At 38.2% G+C, this 19,247-nt stretch overlaps 1 protein-coding gene and 1 long non-coding RNA gene across 4 annotated transcripts; one reads left to right on the top strand and one right to left on the bottom strand.

The window, feature by feature from the left end:
* The first annotated feature begins 1,428 nt into the window (after window positions 1-1,428).
* On the top strand, window positions 1,429-5,710 carry LOC121878434. Its single transcript, XR_006091154.1, has 2 exons — window positions 1,429-1,541; window positions 5,244-5,710. It is a non-coding gene; the product is annotated as an uncharacterized LOC121878434 (long non-coding RNA).
* On the bottom strand, window positions 5,218-17,886 carry LOC121878433. Of its 3 annotated transcripts, none has more exons than XR_006091153.1 (4): window positions 17,458-17,886; window positions 14,912-15,048; window positions 13,650-13,711; window positions 5,218-5,510 (listed from the first exon to the last, which is right to left on the bottom strand). XR_006091153.1 is itself a non-coding variant. In XM_042384666.1 (2 exons), the coding sequence occupies exons 1-2, from the start codon at window positions 13,335-13,337 to the stop codon at window positions 5,318-5,320; spliced, it is 390 nt and encodes a 129-aa protein (XP_042240600.1). In that variant the 5' UTR covers window positions 13,338-13,388; the 3' UTR covers window positions 5,218-5,317. The 3 variants fall into 3 exon arrangements, 1 of the variants encoding a protein (XP_042240600.1); XR_006091152.1 differs by having other exon boundaries at window positions 5,218-5,659; window positions 17,458-17,881; XM_042384666.1 differs by lacking the exons at window positions 13,650-13,711; window positions 14,912-15,048; window positions 17,458-17,886 and adding an exon at window positions 13,290-13,388 and having other exon boundaries at window positions 5,218-5,659.
* Window positions 17,887-19,247: the final 1,361 nt, after the last annotated feature.

Genomic DNA, 19,247 nt, shown 5'->3' with positions numbered 1-19,247 from the left:
ACACGTGGCCATTCCGAAGCTGAACAATACGGAGTACTGCTGTACAGTATTCTTATTTCTATTTATTTTTCTGTAAAGTTTTCCTTATCTTTTATTTTCTACACTACGATATAAATTAATTTGACATAAAATTTGTAGGTACGATTAAGCATGGATTTATTTTTTAATATTCCCTCATTTGGATAAAAATTTGGCGGGAAGAAAACTAGTGATTGGTACGTGAAGGTCCAGAGACTCCAGACCGGCCAGTTGCCAGTAGACACACAAGAGGTAGGAGGCGATGTCTGTCGTCTCTCACTTGACTCTCTGTTTGTAAAATGTGTAGTAAGTTTTAATTTTAGTGGTTAAGTTTATACTAAGGTTATTAATTTGTAGATTTTGTACAGTTTTATTTTAAAATTAAATATTTAAATGGACTTTAATAAAATATTAAGATAATAGTTAATTTATTATGAACAAGCATAGATTAATGGTCGTTAACGCATGTAGTCACATACAGTTACTTTAGAGAATATTTTACTCTGTTTATTTGTTTTTAATTTATGAAATATGATTTAGTTTTGGTCAAAGTACATAAGACTTTGTGAATATTTAAGTAACGGTCCTCATACTTGGTGTATGTTTTGGTCTTGTATGTAACGAAGTAATTTGTTACTCGTAAGATTATTCGGTTAATATTGGTCCATTGGCTGTCCGCAGCTTTCCGCCATGTTTACCTGAGGTTAAACTCCTCGCATTTTAGTTGTCTCCTTTGCCTCTTTATAGGTTAGGTTGTTTGGTCCTTTGGTTAAATGAATGCTTTTTTTTTATTTTTGGTTTTACTTAAATTTGAAATGTTTTTGTGCAAATTTTTCGTTTGTTAAAAACGAAATTTTTAGTTTTGCAGAAAACGCTAATTTGCAAATGAAATAAAGGTCAGATTTGAATAAAAAAAATCCTTTTCTCGTACCAAAACCTGAGAACAGCCAATGGACGAATGTTTAGTTCTTTTCCTTAAAGATGATGGCTCTAGTTGTTACTGTTGTGTTAAAGGCCTGTTTGCTGCATCAGTGGTCGTCAGCGTGGACAGTACAGTGAAGTGGCTTTCTCCCCTACAAACGCTGTTTGTTGCCGAGTAGCCGACCCCACGAATTCTCCAGTGGATGCCTCGTGGTCTAGGTCAACCAGCGCCGCCTTACATGACGGAGGTCAACTACTAAGCCACGCCTACCTCCGCTATTTAAGACCTGACCTCGTGGTAACCTACCTCTCTTTCTACCTACACCAACCAGCCAGCAACACCACCTCCGCCGCTGCCTGGCGGTCCTCGCTCCCGACGGCAAGCATGGCGACCCACAAGCTGTCCTCTGAGCATCCTCACCAACTAGCTCTCTCTACATCACGCTTGTAACCATGCTGCCACTTCCCAGCACCAAGCTGCATTGTACATCCAATACAACGTGTATACAGAGAGCACATTGTGAGTTTGCTTTCTCCATCCCATCCTGAGTGTGAACCCAAACAAACAGCTCACACCCCACAACAGCACCTCCTTATTTAAGGTAAGTTTCTGCAATAATTTTTCGTTAAACACCCAACCCCTTTTTAACCCATGAAAATATATTTTTTCGATAGATTTCTTGCCGTTTTAGAGAATTTTGACATCTCTTCGGGGCAAATCACTATATCCCCCCCCCCCTCCATCCCAACTATGTAGGGGTGATTACTAACAATATTACTTGTTTCAAGTGGGCAGGGCTTTTAAAGTAAAGGGAAAATGGGTAAAATACTAAAAATAACACCAAACCCTTGGAAAACCTGACCTAGCATTTCCTATATTTTAAAAATCTTAAGGTAAGTTTACCTTATTCATGTTTTCGGTATTAAGTAGGTGGTTTTGGTGTTCAGTTGAGTAAGGTTTGTTTGGGGTTATTTTAAGTATTCTACGAAAGAGCGAAGTTGTCACCATAACATCAAATTGGGACTTGGAAAATTTTTTGATTATTACAACAAAGAAATCGCGTTTATTTTTTAATGCCTCGCTGAATTCATGTATGTTCTTTCGTTTTTCGTTGAGATCTATTAAAGGGTAAGGGGAAAAACTCGTTAAAGGTGTGGTGAGTGGTTAACGAAAAATGACAGTTTGTTTTATAGTGAAATGTCAAGTCTGCTTCAATAACTTTCCAACTGAGGTCAAGGTGTGGTCGATCGCATCTGGACACGCTGGCAAGTACTGGCTGTTATATACTGTTGGCATGTAATGGCTGGCCCTCACACTGTCAAACATGTTTGATCATACATCGCCACACATTAACATATAGAACGATCAAACTTCAGTTGGCGCCTCAACACTACGTGAGTAAGGAGGCAGCCTGTATTGCTATGATACTTGCTCTTGAAACGGACAAAAAAATTATGGATGAAGGAATGGCACAAAGACCCCAAGTTCTCTCACGATGTCCTATTAAAGGAACTAGTGGTATCATCTCAAGATTATAAGAATGTTATGAGAATGGGTAATGTAACTTTGGTTAAACTGTTGGAGAAAGTGACGCCATACATAAAGAGGACAGTCTCGAGATGCCACACCAGCAAGTTGCCTTTTTTTTTTTTTTTTTAGGGTAAGGTAGGGAAAGGATGGCAGAAATGCTGGGGCTCAAGGCACAGCCAGACATGAGGGATAGAGAAGTCACGACATATAATCGTGGGGGAAAAGGTTGGAAAAGAAGTTTAAGGAGTTAACAGAGGGACAACACCCCTTGTTTTACATATTAGAGTTTGTTGGCTAACTAAGCTAACCTAGGATTTAGGATGAGGTTGCACAATGGTTACTTTGGTAGACAATGACTAGTTTGATTTTACAATTACATGTTTATTAAAATCTTGTACTGTATTATGTTATGGACTCACTAGATTGACTTGTTAAATGAGAACTTATATCATCTAAGTTTTAATCCATGGTGGATCGTTGTGGTGGACATAGATGGATCGCAGGTTGGGTTGTAGTGCGGGCAGACACCGTGGCCACCAGGCGTGGGGTTGCCCTTTTTTGATGTCTTCCCTGCGTAGGTGGTCTGGGTTGTGTGAGGGTCGTCCAGGAGCTTGTCCCAAACCCTACTTCCGTAGGAGATGGAACCTGACGTTGAGGGCCTCTTGTTTTATTTCTCAGGGGGATGGTTTCCACCTAGGTCCTAGCAACGGGCCAGTATTAGGAGGCCTTCGTTGCAATAGGAATAATTTTTCTTCTTTTCCACTAATTTCCCTTGACATCCTCCTTTAAGATATATATTCTTGTAATCTTTATTGTATTTGCCACAGTCATAGAAGCTGTTTATAAAGTTCAATAAACTGCATAAAACTCTTGCAAGAGTCCTGTGCACTTGCCAGGGCTACTGCTACTCGACTGAGCCTGTTGGAACTTTTTTTTTTTTTTTTTTTTTGCCACACACTACCCAACATGTTTGACATACGTCATGTTGGATGAGAAAATATCAAACTTGTTTAAATCTTCAAACTTGCCCACACACATTGTAACATCAAACACCATGTTTGACAAAATATACGAGTGTATGGGTGCCTTGCACACTATTAGCAAGTACTGGCTGTTAAACACTGTTGGCAATTACTGTGGCATCAACCTTAAGTTGTGACCTCTAGTGGGGTGGGCATCTGCTAGTTATGAACAATCGACTAAGTAATGCCCTATTACAGGTTTATTAAATTGTATTGTCACCCTTGCCTGCCTATAAACTGGACAATGGCATAAACTAATTGGCTTTCCTTTACTAAATATGCCGGTCACTCACTGGCTTATACAGTACTGTAATTATTCATACACGTCATCCATTTCAATATAGTACAGTAGAATGTATATAATCGAGATGTTCCAGGAGAGGTCGTTTTAAATAGAATTCACACTAAATCGAAGGGGTTTCAATGGAATAATTTGGCTTGGTACTTGAGAGAAATGCAAAATATTAAAGACTTTTATTAACTAATAAATGAGAAAAATATATGGCATAATATATATGCAGCAAGCATCCTGCAGTTGAATTGAGAGCTGGATGATACTGCTACTGCGTGTTACTATAATGTCTGCTGCCTCTTGTCACTGGCTCTCCCCGTGCATTTTCACTTTCAACTTTGTTTTTCATTACTTTATCCCATCAAAAATATTGTCACCCACGTTTAGTTAGGCAAGTCATCTTCTGAAGATGCAGAGCCCAACTTGGCCAGCTCATCATCCACATTACTGTCTGGTGTTGTGGAGGCACCTGACACGCAGGAAGCGCTGGATGACGGCCGTGTCCGCCCAGACGTAGATGGGCTAGTTAATGATGTAGTGGCTGGCCTCTTCAACAGTGGGGGATGGTTGATGCACGTGGTGGAAGGAGATAGTGTCACGCGATTTATGAATTAGGAACGATATTTGTAGAACGCGAACGCTTGTTTGCTATAACGCGAATTTTGCTTACTATTTCTCCAATTTTGTGGTACAGTGGGGTATGCTATAACGAATCTAATTGGTTCTAGAACCTTGTTCGTTATAGCATTCGTTTGTTATAGGATTAATCCGTTCCAGGCCCCCAAATACAACCACTTAACACTGAAAAATATAATATAAAATTGTAAAAAAGTGCATAAATATGCATCTAAACCCCTGAAATAAAGAATATCTTTAATATTTGTAATAATAAACAATAAATTAGAAAAAATAAATAAAAAATAAAATAAATAATGTTTGTTGTAGCATTCTCAATTTTATAGGTAAAACCGTTCGTTATAGGAATATTCGTAGTAGGATCCGTTCGTTATAGCATACCCCACTGTATTAACTGTGAATATAGTAAAGAAGAATATCAACAAGAAGCGTTCTGGTGATAGAATTCCTGGTGAGGATCGTAAAAGAAAGGATAAAACACTTGAAGAGAAGCTCGATTTTATCAACCTCAAAATCACCCTTCTCCCCCATCAAGTAAAGTTTTACATTTACTGTATGATTTCATTATTAGATATGAATGTAACATTTATTTAGACTGTGCTATCCTTTGTGTTAGGCTAACTACTAAATTTTTTCGATTTCGAGTAACCTGCACCTAACCCTATTTTCTCCATAAGCCGTTATTTCTATTACGCGATTTTCTATAACACGATATTTTACAAGAACACAATTATCGCGTTATAGCAGAACTACCTGTACTATGTTTAAAACATTTTTATGGTTAAAAAATTTGAATATTAATTTTACATTTTATTTTGTACAGAAATGTTGTTCTGAACACTGGAGTGCCATGCTGCCCTAGACTGTGCTTACTGGCCACTGCCCTGTACTTGCTTGCTACTGCCACCCTGGACTCCCCTGTGCTTGCTTGCTGGCTGCTGCCCTGGATGGCTCTGCCCTGTGCATGCTGGCTGCTGCCCGCTGCCCTGGACGGCTCTGCCCTGTGCATGCTGCTGTCCTAGACGGCTCTGCTCTGTGCATGCTGCTGCCCTGGACTGCTCTGCTATGTGTGCTGCTGCCCTGGACTGCTCTGCTCTGTGCATGATGCTGTCCTGGACGGCTCTGCTCTGTGTGTGCCGCTCCCCTGGACGACTGTGCTTTGTGCGTGCTGTTGTACTGGACGGCTCTGCTCTGTGTGCTGCTGCCCTGCTCTGGACTACTGTGTGCTGCTACCCTGGCCTGCAAATTTATAGAACCATTAAGTTTCCATTAATAAATGTCCAAATGTCACTATGTCTCTATTAACCTTTTCCAGCATTTACAATATTTTCAACTTTTACAGAAAATTGACTAAGTTCAGCTTCAGATTTTGAATCAAAATAATTTAATTAAATACTTGAAAAAATTCTAATTCATATATACAAATATAATATACAAATGAAAAAAATATATAAACTTGAAAAAAAAAAATACATACCATAAATAAATAATATACTGTGTATATATATATATATATATATATATATAAATAATATATATATACAATATATATATATATATATAAACAAAACAGGTATATAAATAAATAAAATATAATAAATATAAATAAAAAACCTATAAAATTAAATAAAAATGCTAAAAATAGCATTTTTCATGAAAAAATTGGCTAAAAATAGCAAAAAATGTCCAAAAAATTGCCTTTTTTTTACCCTTAAGTGTTTTTTGAGTTTGCCATTGCCAGGAATAACGTCGAAAAAATTTGGTAAAGGATAATCGGAAGAGTCTCCGGAGTGAAACCTTCAAATTATCATTCACCAATAATATAAAAAAATACAAGCATAACGGACTACCTGGACGTGGGAAGAGTAACTCAGTAGGGGCCCAGTGAGTTACTCTCCCCACGTCCAGGGTAGTCCGTTATACCTTATAATACACAGATGCCAAGCTGGAGCTCTTAAGAATGGCACAAATGTTTTACCTCTAAAACCACACAAAAATTTATTATTACTCAAAATTTGTCCAGGAATAGTTTTGGCCATTTTTTGGACTTAGAATATTTTTAAACGATGAATTTTTGGACTTAGAATAATTTAAACGATGAATTTTTGGACTTAGAATATTTTAAACGAATAATTTTTGGACATATAATATTTTAAATAATGAATTTTTGGACTTAGAATATTTTAAACGGTGAATTTTTGGACTTAGAATATTCTTAACAATGAATTTTTGGACTTATAAATATTACTGTAAAGCACGTCAAGACCTTAAAAGATAAATACAAAAATATTTAGCATTATCAGATTTAATACATCAAAATAATTCTGACATTTTGCTACTACTATAATATGCAGTCTACTGGGGTATTTACACAGTACGGTTAAATAGGATCGCTGTAATTCGGATTTCGGCTTAATTCATACGTTTCTCAAAAATTTTGTTAAACGATTTGAATTTGGAATGCATATGAAATAACTGAGTGGTTCAAAAAGTTGCCTTGGCTGTCATATACAATATTTTAGTTATAATTATTGTGCAGGTATATATAGTTTTAAAATGTACGTACAGTACAATAATAAAGTAAATAATACAGTAATAAATAATGTGAGGTGAGATCGTGGATGATATTCCATAAGTGTAATGGCCACACTGGTAAATGAAGTAAAAACACTCATTGGAGAAATGAAATTTTGGAGCTGGTTTGACTATAGCGCATTTTTTATCAGCTGAGAAGAGATGCCCCGCCCCCTCCTCAAGAGTTACAGCTGATTGGCTATTTCAAATTTGTCCGATTTCGTCCTAAAGTAATGATGTATTTCTAAATGAGTTTATTCATAATGACCGTTTCTGACGAGAAAGATATTTAGCTAAATTATATAAAGATACATACACTAATTATTTCAAACTTAAACAAATAGGAAGTTTATCAGAAATATTATACAAGAATTAACTGTTAAACTCTGGTGGCAAATTGACGCTTTCGGAGGACGCATTTAATATATACTTATTTTTACCCACAATAAGACACAAATTACATATCTCTTCTCAGCTGGGATAAAACACACTATACGTCCCTCTTCTGCCAACTAACACAACAAAACAAGGGAGAAACACATAGAACAAAGGAACAGTCTCCTGAGTTAGGTAGGTTGGGGATTAATCTTCTTGATGACAGCAGTGGACCCCAGACCTGATCCTCAATGCTATTACACTTTATAAATATCATGTACATATTATCAGTTCACCTCACATTAAGTCTTACATTTATTTATTACTGTATCATTACTGTTTGTACACTTAAAAAATATTTGTTTGTACAGTAATTATAAATAGAGTATTTTATGTGGCAGTCAAGGCTTGATAACTGAGTATGTTTGTTGGTTGGTATAATGAGGAACAACCTGAACAAATTAAACAGAAAACAAATGAACAATTGAACACAAAATGAGAAATTGTTAAATAATGTCAAAATATTCGGAACTCGGTAAGTTTGTATTTTCAGTAGTTCGGTGGACCACAAACGAGACTATACCCTCATTCAGTTGACAAAAAGAGACTCTGGGTCACCCGAATTACTGAGAATACAAATTAACCGAGTTCTGAATATTTTGACATTATTTGACAATTTCGCAATTTTTTGTGTTCAATTATTCATTTGTTTTCTGTTCAGTTTGTTCATATTGTTCCAAGCAACAAACATACTCAGTTACTATAGCAGCACCAACATTTCTTTACAACCTGTCCTCATGTCATTCTTTGCCTAACTCCTGTTTCTCTTGACACAGTTAGTTTCCTCCTTTCTCTCCTGAACCATCTCAGTTTAGCCTCCAGGTACTGTACTTCTCTCTGTTGCCAACCATCTTCCACGTCTCACACAAACTTCTTTTCTCTTTTTATCTCTCTCTCTCCACTTCATAATTCCCGCCATCAATCACACTCAACGGAACATCTTTCATTATGGCCCAGCGTCTTGGTACACTGCCCCTCACTGGCTGTTTCCTAGCCTCTCAACTCACAAGAAAATGTTTCCTTTACATTCAGTTCCCTCACAATTCCCACACTCTCCTTCTTGGAACATCTACCATCTTCCTCTCCCTCCATCTTTAAGTAACACACACACACCCTGTTCTAATTTCCTGACCAAAATGTAGCCAATCTGGGTTTCTGTGCCACCTGCCTTAGGCCTACATGGTCAGCCTACTTGCTCAATTCTTAAACACATGTTACATACCATCCCCAAACTCAAGTGTTCTTTCACCTTCAGTATTCCTTATTCCAAAGCCTTTCCCACCATGCACACCTTCATAACCCAGAACGACAAATTTGGACAAATTTAGAAAATAAAAATGGTTTGTTTTAACGGAGATCACTGCATTATAAACTGTATCTCCTAAAACAACATTAACTGGTAAGACTATAACAGAATAATTGCCGCTTAAGTCACTCAACAGATTTTACAGCAACATCAAATGACACCGAACTAATGAGATTGAATTCCTTCACCAACAATAAAATGTATTTACGGTTTAGCTTAACATAAATGGTAAATATATGTGAAGTACCTGAACGGTTCAACAGTCTCACTAAATCATATTAATTCTAAAGTCCTTAAAAACACAAAAGGAAATAATTTTGTTCTTTAATTTAAAAGATAAATTTAGCCAAATTATACCTCGATAAACAGAGAGAAATAAAGGTGTTCTGGTTTATAATTAAAATAAGACAAATTGTCAATCTTCCAGAGCCACAGCTAAACACCTCAATTTAATATTGACCTCCACCTCACACTGGCTCACACTACAACAGAGTAACACCTGTGATGAAACAACATTATCAGGGAAAAGATCAAAATATTTACATACACTAGACCACTTTAGATAGATAGATATATATTTATTATGTAAACTTATCATATAAGTTTACAATTGGTTCAACCTGCATATAGACAATGAAGGTATACAGTTCAGCATGTATATAAGCAATACAGGTATACAGTTCACCATGTATATAGACAATGCAAGTATACAGTTCAGTATATTGTATTAGCCTCTGTCACAATAATATTATATAAATATGAGCTAAGGACATATACTCATTATATACATTCTATCACCCAGACTATTGAGCATACAGCTACATAAGCATTTGTTCTGTCACACCTCCTAGGGTGTACAGCCCATAATCATTTGTTCTGTCACACCTCCTAGGGTGTAAAGCCCATAAACATTTGTTCTGTCACACCTCCTAGGGTGTACAGCCCATAAACATTTGTTCTGTCACACCTCCTAGGGTGTACAGCCCATAAACATTTGTTCTGTCACACCTCCTAGGGTGTACAGCCCATAAACATTTCTTCTGTCACACCTCCTAGGGTGTACAGCCCATAAACATTTGTTCTGTCACACCTCCTAGGGTGTACAGCCCATAAACATTTGTTCTGTCACACCTCCTGGGGTGTACAGCCCATAAACATTTGTTCTGTCACACCTCCTAGGGTGTAAAGCCCATAAACATTTCTTCTGTCACACCTCCTGGGGTGTACAGCCCATAAACATTTCTTCTGTCACACCTCCTGGGGTGTACAGCCCTCGCTGTTTATTTTTTCCTTGCCTCCTAGGAATGCAGCCCGTGCTGATGTGTTCTATCACCTCCTGAGGTGTACAGCCCGCAAGCAACCCCATTCTGTCACACCTCCTAGGGTGTACAGCCCATAAACACTTGTTCTGTCACACCTCCTAGGGTGTACAGCCCATAAACATTTGTTGTCACACCTCCTAGGGTGTACAGCCCTCAGTGTGGTAGGTTATTTAGTTAATGACCTGTTGAAGTGTGGTTACCTTCAAACCACGAGTCACCAGACTCAAAAGAGTTCAGCCCAGTTCACAGCCCGACACAATGCCCTAAAGTCGTGTCATGAGACCAGCTCTCCGGGCTGTACCTCTCTCTAAATATATCAGCTAATTACAAGCCAATAGCTAATGCTCATTAGTCTGTCAATACCAAATAATTGTACAGACATTACTACCCAATATAACTATTAAATCAGCACGTGTGTTTACATTAAATCAAAGGTGACATGACGTGAGATGACCTGATGTCTCACTTAGCTGTATCAAGAGTGACATGAAGTGAGATGACCCGATATCTCACTCAGCTGCATTAAAGGTGACATGACGTGAGACGACCCTATATCTCACTCAGCTGCATCAAAGGTGACATGATGTGAGATGACCCTATATCTCACTCAGCTGCATCAAAGGTACCAGCGACTAACCTACACTCGTTCAGGCAAGTGTTAACAAGTGAGATAGTTTGGTATCTTACCACAGCTAAAACAATATAGACAACACAGGGATACAGTTCATCATGTATATAGACAACACAGGGATACGGTTCATCATGTATATAGACAACACAGGTATACAGTTCAGCACATATTGTGGAAAATGTATAATTCCATGTAATAAATGTGAATTGTAAATTAAACCTGGTAACAACCTGCCCCGTGGAGCCTTGAAGCAACTATCCTCATTTACTCAGTGAGCATTATAGAGGAACAGTCCTTAGTGTTCCTGACCTGCATCTGATAATGGCTGAACCGCATCATAAAGGTCAAAAGTAAGTAATAAAAAATGGCCCTGTTATTAACCATCAAGTGCCGTTGAGGACGTCTTCATTGTGACCTTCTGAATACTGCCAAGTTAAACCTTTTAATGAAGGTTTTCACTCCCTGCAGTAGTTTGTAACAGGTGGGTCAGACCTGCACAGTACAAGACTCACACCACCGACTTAACACCAAAATATTTATTATTGTCACCTCAGAGATCCACTATATACTCACACAATAATAATTCTTGGCTTTTCTACAATAAAGGCCAGAGGGAAGATGGAGTGGCAAGAGAAGGCCGCCTTATAGTTGTGTGCGATCAAGACTCATTCATCAGTGGCATAAATGTTAAAGCTCACTATGGCCAAGTCAACATTAAATTAGGATTCACCTTTGTATAAGTAAACGTAGCGACGTCATAATTACCAGAATTGAGCCGTTTGGGCAGTTGGTCTGTTAAAACTATACAGTATGGGAGGAAACTGTAGAATTGTACCTGGAGAAAACCTGCCATGTTTGTTAGTGAGGGTAACATCTGTCCCAGGCTGGGGAATGAACCCAGGACACGGTGATGCACCGCTAAAGATATACAACTCCTGATATATCTGAGAGACAATCGCCAGTGTTTTGGTATAAAAACAATAAACAATATTTTCTTGGTTCTATATCATTAAAGTGGTCTAGTTGCTGAATATATTGGACATTTTCCTGCAAATATTTGTATTCCAGGTATTAATCACATGCATTGTCAACTGTCTACCATGGTTAGTACAGTAGTTCTGTGTACAGTATATATAAGATAGATATACTGTAGACAGATGGACAGAAAGATGTAAAGAGATATACCATATTTCCCACCATATAAGACATATTTTTAACCTTACAAATGTCTCCATAATTCACCCTACATCATATACACCAGGCCAAGCTGTGTTCTTGTTATTTTTCAACTCGTACTTTTGGGTAGATATACGTAGTTTTATTCACTTTTTTAGCAGTTACATGCACACACAAGCTTTCTTTGACTTAGTCAAAAAATTAGTATCAAAAGGTAAAAAAACACACAATAAACTTTTATTACGTTGTCAGGAGTCAGCCCATGAGGGAGGAGCACACCCCTGTCTCCCACATCTTTAGTGAAACAGTTGTCAAATGGCATGCAGTATTTTTTCTTTCCTTTTATTTATTATTATTATTTTTTTTATTCGTTCCTCTCGTTGGCGAGGGTCAACTGTACTGTACAGGTTATGGAACACATTGCAATTTTTCTCATTTTAATATTTGTTCCTTTTATGAAAGTTTAGTTTAGGTGAACTTTCTTGAGACTATAAACCTTTCATGCTATATCTGTGGTTGCCTTTAATATGGTGAGAAATACAGCACAGTAGTATAAATAGATAGATAGCCTGAAAGAGACAGACAGATAGAACAAAATCATCACCATCCAAATCATACAGCCATTTTCCCATGCCATCTCTTGCAGTCTGTCTTGTCAGGTTCTAAGATCATTTCTTACAATCTCTCCCCATGTCATTCTTGGTCACCTACCACTGGCTCTCCTCCTCACCACATTTAGACAAATACGCCACTTAACCCAGCTGGTCTCATCCATTCTCCCCACACTCCCGTTCTCGGTCTACTGCACTTATACGTAAATCTTGGCCGATACTCTCAATACCCAGCCGTCCTCTTAGCTCTGAACGGTGATTCTTATCTTTCAGCGTCACAGTACACATACACCTCACCATTCTCATTTCAGCTCACTCAAGACTGCATATGTCATCCTTTTTAACTGCCCATGTTTCACTTCTCACACCAGTTGTATACATTCTTCCTTTCATGTGATGGGAAAGTCCTCGTGCTGACAATAAAGACAGGAGTTCCCAAAACTTCCTCCAGCCTTTAATGACTCTTGAAAATGAACAGCACCCCATCCAGTACTGATCATGTCACCCAGGCAGCAGAACTCACCCATGACTCACAACACAGCAGCCTTCAGCACCCCCTCCAGCACTGATCATGTCACCCAGGCAGCAGAACTCATCCATGATGCACAACACAGCAGCCTTCAGCACCCCCTCCAGCACTGATCATGTCACCCAGGCAGCAGAACTCATCCATCATCCATGACTCACAACACAGCAACCTTCAGCACCCCCTCCAGCACTGATCATGTCACCCAGGCAGCAGAACTCATCCACACAGTCTAGGGATAATCTTCAGTATTGAGTTTCTTCAGTCTTGCTGTTGACACATACTTACCTGCACATGCACAACACTTACAGTCAGCAACATCCTGCAGTCTGCCATCCACTCCACTGTACCTCTTGTGTACCCACCTTCCTCACTCACTGTACCTCTTGTGTACCCACCTTTCTCACTCATTGTACCTCTTGTGTACCCACCTTCCTCACTCACTGTCAGTATCTTTCTTACTGATAGCATAGATATAGATAAGGCAGATACTTGTATAGATAAAGAGTCTGACAGATGATATAGATACCAAACAGACAGACTGACTGACATACAGGTATTGAAAGAATGGTAGAAAGATAAAGAGATAAAGATACTTAAAGATAGACAGTTAGACAGACAGTTAGACAGACAGACAGACAGACATACCTGTAACAGCAGTGTTTCCATGATCCAGTTGTTAATTTCTCAAGGGTTTAGTCGTTACTCATCTGCAACAAACAAAGAAAAAACATTTAATATACACAACAGTTCATGATAAAAATATGACCATAAATAATCGTCATTCACTCCAGAAATTGTTTGTTTTCTGCAAGTTTGATTTATGTGAACTTTCTTGGGACCGTAAACTTTGCCTGCTTGACAAACTCTGTCATTTTTGCCTTAACATTCCCAACAAAATTAGTGGTACATTAATACAGTAGTTTAGACAAATAGACAGGTAGATTGGGTGATAGACAGACATAAAGAGATGAAAATATTAAAATAGATACAATACTGACAGATATAGATAAGATGAATAGATAGATATTCTGTACTGTATATAGATTGACAGAGACAAATACTTGGGTAAATTTATATTTTCAACCAACAAGGCTCTCGAGTTAAGCAATGTGTTTTTCCAATGGTTTAGACCATCGATTCCCATATATGGATTCACAAGATGCATCATAAAGGTGTCACATACAGGCATCCCCCAGGTTACGGAAACTATGGTTACGGAAATTCGCTCTTACAGATTTTGTAAATTATGACCAATAAATTTGAGTTATGGACAAAAAATTCGCCCTTACGTTAGTACCTAGATGGGTGCTGCCTGGCCTTAAGAAGACCACATGCTGCTGGCATAAAGACTTTACGGAAATAAGTATCTCATGGCTTTGGCAGCTGTCTTTGGTCAAATTATTTTAATATTATCTTTCTTACTTCGTCAATATATGACTGTCCATGTCTGTTTAAAAAGAAAACGATTTGAAGCATATTTTCAACAGTAATCGTTACAAGTATTTTATGTACTAGCATTGTGAGGTATAATTTACCAGTTTAACATAGAATATCAGATTAGGTGTTTCCTGCATCAAGTGTTTCAATATCCTTATCTTGCCTTATCAACTTAGCTGGCCACTCATCACATATTTTGGATGCTATAATGCCGGCCACAAATATGAGGGTTGCAGACCGCTGGTTTAAACTCTGGCACTCTGCTAGTTTTATTATGAACTCACATAGTTTAAATTGCCCCCATGGTCAACAGCCTGGGAGCCACTGACTGAGAAATAGATAGAAAGATATAAAAAAGAAGACAGACAGACAAATGACTAACATGAGCACAGTTACAAGAACTTGTCTTAAGAATTTGAAGGGCACAAAGATTTACTGTTTAGGCTATGAGAACTGCTCCTATAGTTTACCTTGCCATAGGTGGTGGTGCTAGTAGTGGTGGTGGCATTGGTGATAGTGCTGGTGACAGCTTTCGTTCGATGCGCCAGTTATCATTTTCAGCTGTTATGGAGCAGCTCAATTTCCCCAAGTTTTGTTGTAACATCTCCTGTAACAAATAAAATATTACATTTACTATAAAAAACTTGGGGAGGTTAAGTCAGGTTAGGTTAGACACAGACAGCTGCTGTACCATCTATCACTATCATCTTAGGTCGTATTACAGTTTCAGCCACAAATCGTTTAGAGCAATTTTGTGTTTACCATTAGTTATATCTCGTCAATAGGAACAACTTTTTCAAATTCCACTTTCTGTAAGAAATTAACACAACTCTGCAGTCACCGCGTGTCGTCTGTTTACAACTGACCCACTCGGTCTGAGCATACTGTACTGTACAGTCAGTCCCTGACTTACGACGGGGTTAGGGATCGACGTAAGTCGTAAGTCAAAAATGCAAAAATAATACATACATAGAAAATCTAAAATGGGTGTCTCTTTTTCTTCTCAGTACCACAAAAACTCTCACTTTTACGCTTACCAGCCATTTTAAAGGGAATTACAAACAAAAATTTTGTCAGTTCACAGCGCGATCACTGACGTCGGGACTCGAAAATACATAATTTGAGAAATATTTTATACGACTGGGGCGGTCGTATGTCTGGGTGGTCGAAAGTCGGGTAGGTTGTAAGTCGAGGAGTACCTGGACTCTCATGTCCACAAAATACAAAATTACCCGTTACACCATAGCACTTCAACAAAGTTGGTTTCACTTTTACCAGATATCAAAATACTCCCACCTTAAGTACTTCTGTTTAATATGGCGGGGACAGCTAGGAAGTTAGGTAAGGTTAGGTTTCTTTGGTTGGTTAGGTCAGGTTCTGTAGAGGGGAGGGGTGATACAGTGATATCCCCGTTAACCGGAACAATTGGTGCAGAGCACTTCCGGGAACGAAAGATTTCCGGATAACGAGACGACTCTCTCAAACCCAGAAAAAAGTCCCTCATCCCTGGAATTTTCCAGGTAACGGAAACATGTTCTCGGGAGTTCCACAAATTATCCATTACATCATCTCTAGAACACGGAAAAATATCCCTCATCCATGGAATTTTACATATAATTGAAAAATTTTTATCGGAATTTCCAGAAAATGCACCTAATTTTCATCTCTCAAACCCGGAAAACAGCTCCCCCATCCCCGGAATTTTTCGGGTGCCAGGAAATTTTTCTCAGAATTTTCCGGAAAATGTGCCCCTCTGAAAATTTAAATTCCGGCTATCGGAGAGTTCCAGGTTTGAGGGATTCCGGCTAACGCTGATATTACTGTAACTCCAAAACCACTCATTTCCGACGGATATGAAGGTAAAATTGGAATGGATCACACCAAATACCATGGGAATAAAAAAAAATTATGGTTGAAGAGTAGTTGTGGCTGAAACTGTAAATTTGCATTAAGTTCAAACCCATCTAACACGACTCCAAAACACGACATACTAGTAATAGTTTCCTACCAACGCCAGCATCATCCCGGACCAGCACGGGCCAATATTTGGTAGTTGCCAGCACCTGACTGAATATTGAGTCATAGACAGTATGGGGAGAGATAGAACAAAAAAAAAAGATTCTATAACGTTTCCGTTGGAAATTTATAGTTCACGAGTTATTTTAATTTTTATTTCATAATACTAGCCCAATCAGTGTGAGTGTTGATGTGATGTCATACTCGTGCGTTAATCAGCGTTTGCGGGCAATTGGAAGATGGCGTCTGTGTGAGATGGATGTACATTAGCTGACTGCCGCATTATTCAGCACATTTTTGGACAATGACGCAGCAGCCATTGACATTTTTAGGGCTCACGGTGGTTGTTTCATCTGTAAAGTGTCGGAGATGTAATTCAGAGTGTCAGTACCGTCTAAATCACCATGCATGGTACTGTGGTAAGAGACAGAAACTGACGGCCACTTCTTCATTCAACTCACATCTCTCTATCCTCCTGTGTCTCTTACTTAACTCTTAAGACCCGGATTTGGGTGCCACCGGCCATACCCCACACACCCAGGGGAAAATAGAGAAAAATCTACTTTTCCAAAAATAGCTTTTAACCTTTTTAAATTATAAAACAATAAAAAAGGAAGAAAAACTATAAATATTGACCTTTACATCTCCTTATTTGGAGTATTTCTAGCCCCATTTCAACCACGGGGCAAAAAATAACTTTCAAAATTAATTTAAAATTTGTCCATACTTTTTGGGGGATAACTCTAAAACGGGCTACTTTCCCCCAAAAAATAAAGATCAAATTCAATTAAACACAAGATAAACTAATTTCTAAACTACTTAATCCTATTGGCCCAAACTGCTAATTTTACCAAAAGTCATATAACCCCTGCCTAAATGTTCAGCAAGTCTCTTAACTTGTCCACACAACAATTGTAAGGCTCACTGTATAATCCCTGCACACATCTTCTCCATATTAATACACAATCCTGACAATACAATAAAACAAAATTTCACTCACAAGTTACAACTCAGCTGCTGTGTTTACATGGGGGACAGTAGAGCCAACGCTCCCAGTGTCAGGGAATAGTATTTACCTTATATTTATTTTTTAAACGGTCTAAAAATGATAAAGTTACTCTATAATATTATATAATATTATTAATTATCTTAAATTGTGTAATTTTTTTCACTATGTGTTATTCGCCAATGCCTTAATAATTTTATATAAGGCCTCCCTCAACGAAAGATATCTCACAATATTATTATTCAATTTTTCAATTTCAATTGTTTATATTATTATTGTTATTTTTATTGTTATTTTTTACGGGGAATAGCTCACCCGGTACAGGTCATCGACTCACATCGGGGCATGGGGGCGGAAAAATAAGAATAAAAAGAAATTAAAAATAGAAAAGGAAAAGGTGATATTAATCTACATCACGAAGATGCCGGAAAACCAGCTTTTTAAATTGAGACATTGTATGAGTGTGGAAACACAGAAGAAGGCAGAGCATTTCACAGTTTGGCTGTGTGAGGAAAGAAGGATGTACTATAATGGGTTATTCTAGTGTGACCGACATCCACAGAGAAATGGTGGGCACCGCGGGTAAGACGAGTGTTACGAGCTCATGGCTCTGCTACACCGAGCAACTTCTGGTCCACTACACCGGGCTTATATTCAGGCCCGGATTATCCATTAGGCACAGTAAGCATAGTGCCTAGGGCCTACGAGATATTGGGGGCCTACGAAAAATAAAACGAAAATTTTTCTTCCCCTTTTTCTACATGTTATTATTAAATTGATACTGAGGTACTTTTTTCCATTCATTTATTACTTAATCCTATTAGTGTCCACCAGCTAGCTGTGCTTCTTGTAAACAAAACTATTTCTGTACTGTACAAGAACAGCTGATCTAACCCATTTTCTTTTACTCAATTCATGGCAAACATCACTGAATCTTATTCTCTCGACATCACATTTTATAATTAGGTACTAGCTTGTGTTATTAGTGAATATGCTGTCAAATGGGGCCCCATATCTTGGAGGTGCCTAAGGCCTACGAAAGTCTTAACCCGGCACTGCTTATATTAGAGCAAAATTACATGTATGATTTATTATAGTACTGTTAGGGTGCCAAAAAGTGGACAATGATAGGCCGCGTCCATAGTCTGTTTATTAGCGAAGGTGAGAAGGGGGAACTGACATGTCCACACATCTTAGAGGCTGAACCGGAAGTCCGAAACTGACAGTTGAGCTTCTGCCGTTGGCGGACCCATACACTGTTGCCCAACTTGCACATACCTCCCCCCCCCTATATTGCAAAGAACCCGTCCACCCCCACCCCGGAGCAGAAATAAGACGCGTCAACAGTCACTCGCTCAGTCTCGGTATGTTCACGTTCGATCGCTTGGGTGTGTTGTATGAGAGCTGCTCGGCGTGACACTCATTTATTCATATTTATCATTGGATTTTATGTCTTTACTAAGTTTACTGTGCATTGGATGAATATGATTCTATGCTTTAGAGTTATGGTATAACGTGAATTTGGGTAACTACAAATATCTACCAGTCTACATATGCATGAAATTTGTGAATTTATGATATTTATCATATTCAATTCTGCATTTCAGGCTTTCAGTTTCAGTTATTAAAATAATGAGTGGCAAAGGTTTAAGTGGAGCTGCTAAGCGCAAAGCCAGAAAACAAAAACAACAGTATTCTGCTGAACTTAAAAAAATAAGATTTCATTTTTTTTAATATAAACCAAAGTGAGAAAAAAGACTTGCCACACTTTAGTACCTCGTTTG

Source organism: Homarus americanus, unplaced genomic scaffold (genome assembly GCF_018991925.1).
Source record: "Homarus americanus isolate GMGI-L3 unplaced genomic scaffold, GMGI_Hamer_2.0 scaffold41027, whole genome shotgun sequence".
In the NCBI taxonomy this organism is placed as follows: Eukaryota; Metazoa; Arthropoda; class Malacostraca; order Decapoda; family Nephropidae; genus Homarus; species Homarus americanus.
Note: the sequence above shows the minus strand (reverse complement) of the source record. Positions and strands in the feature narration are given on the sequence as shown.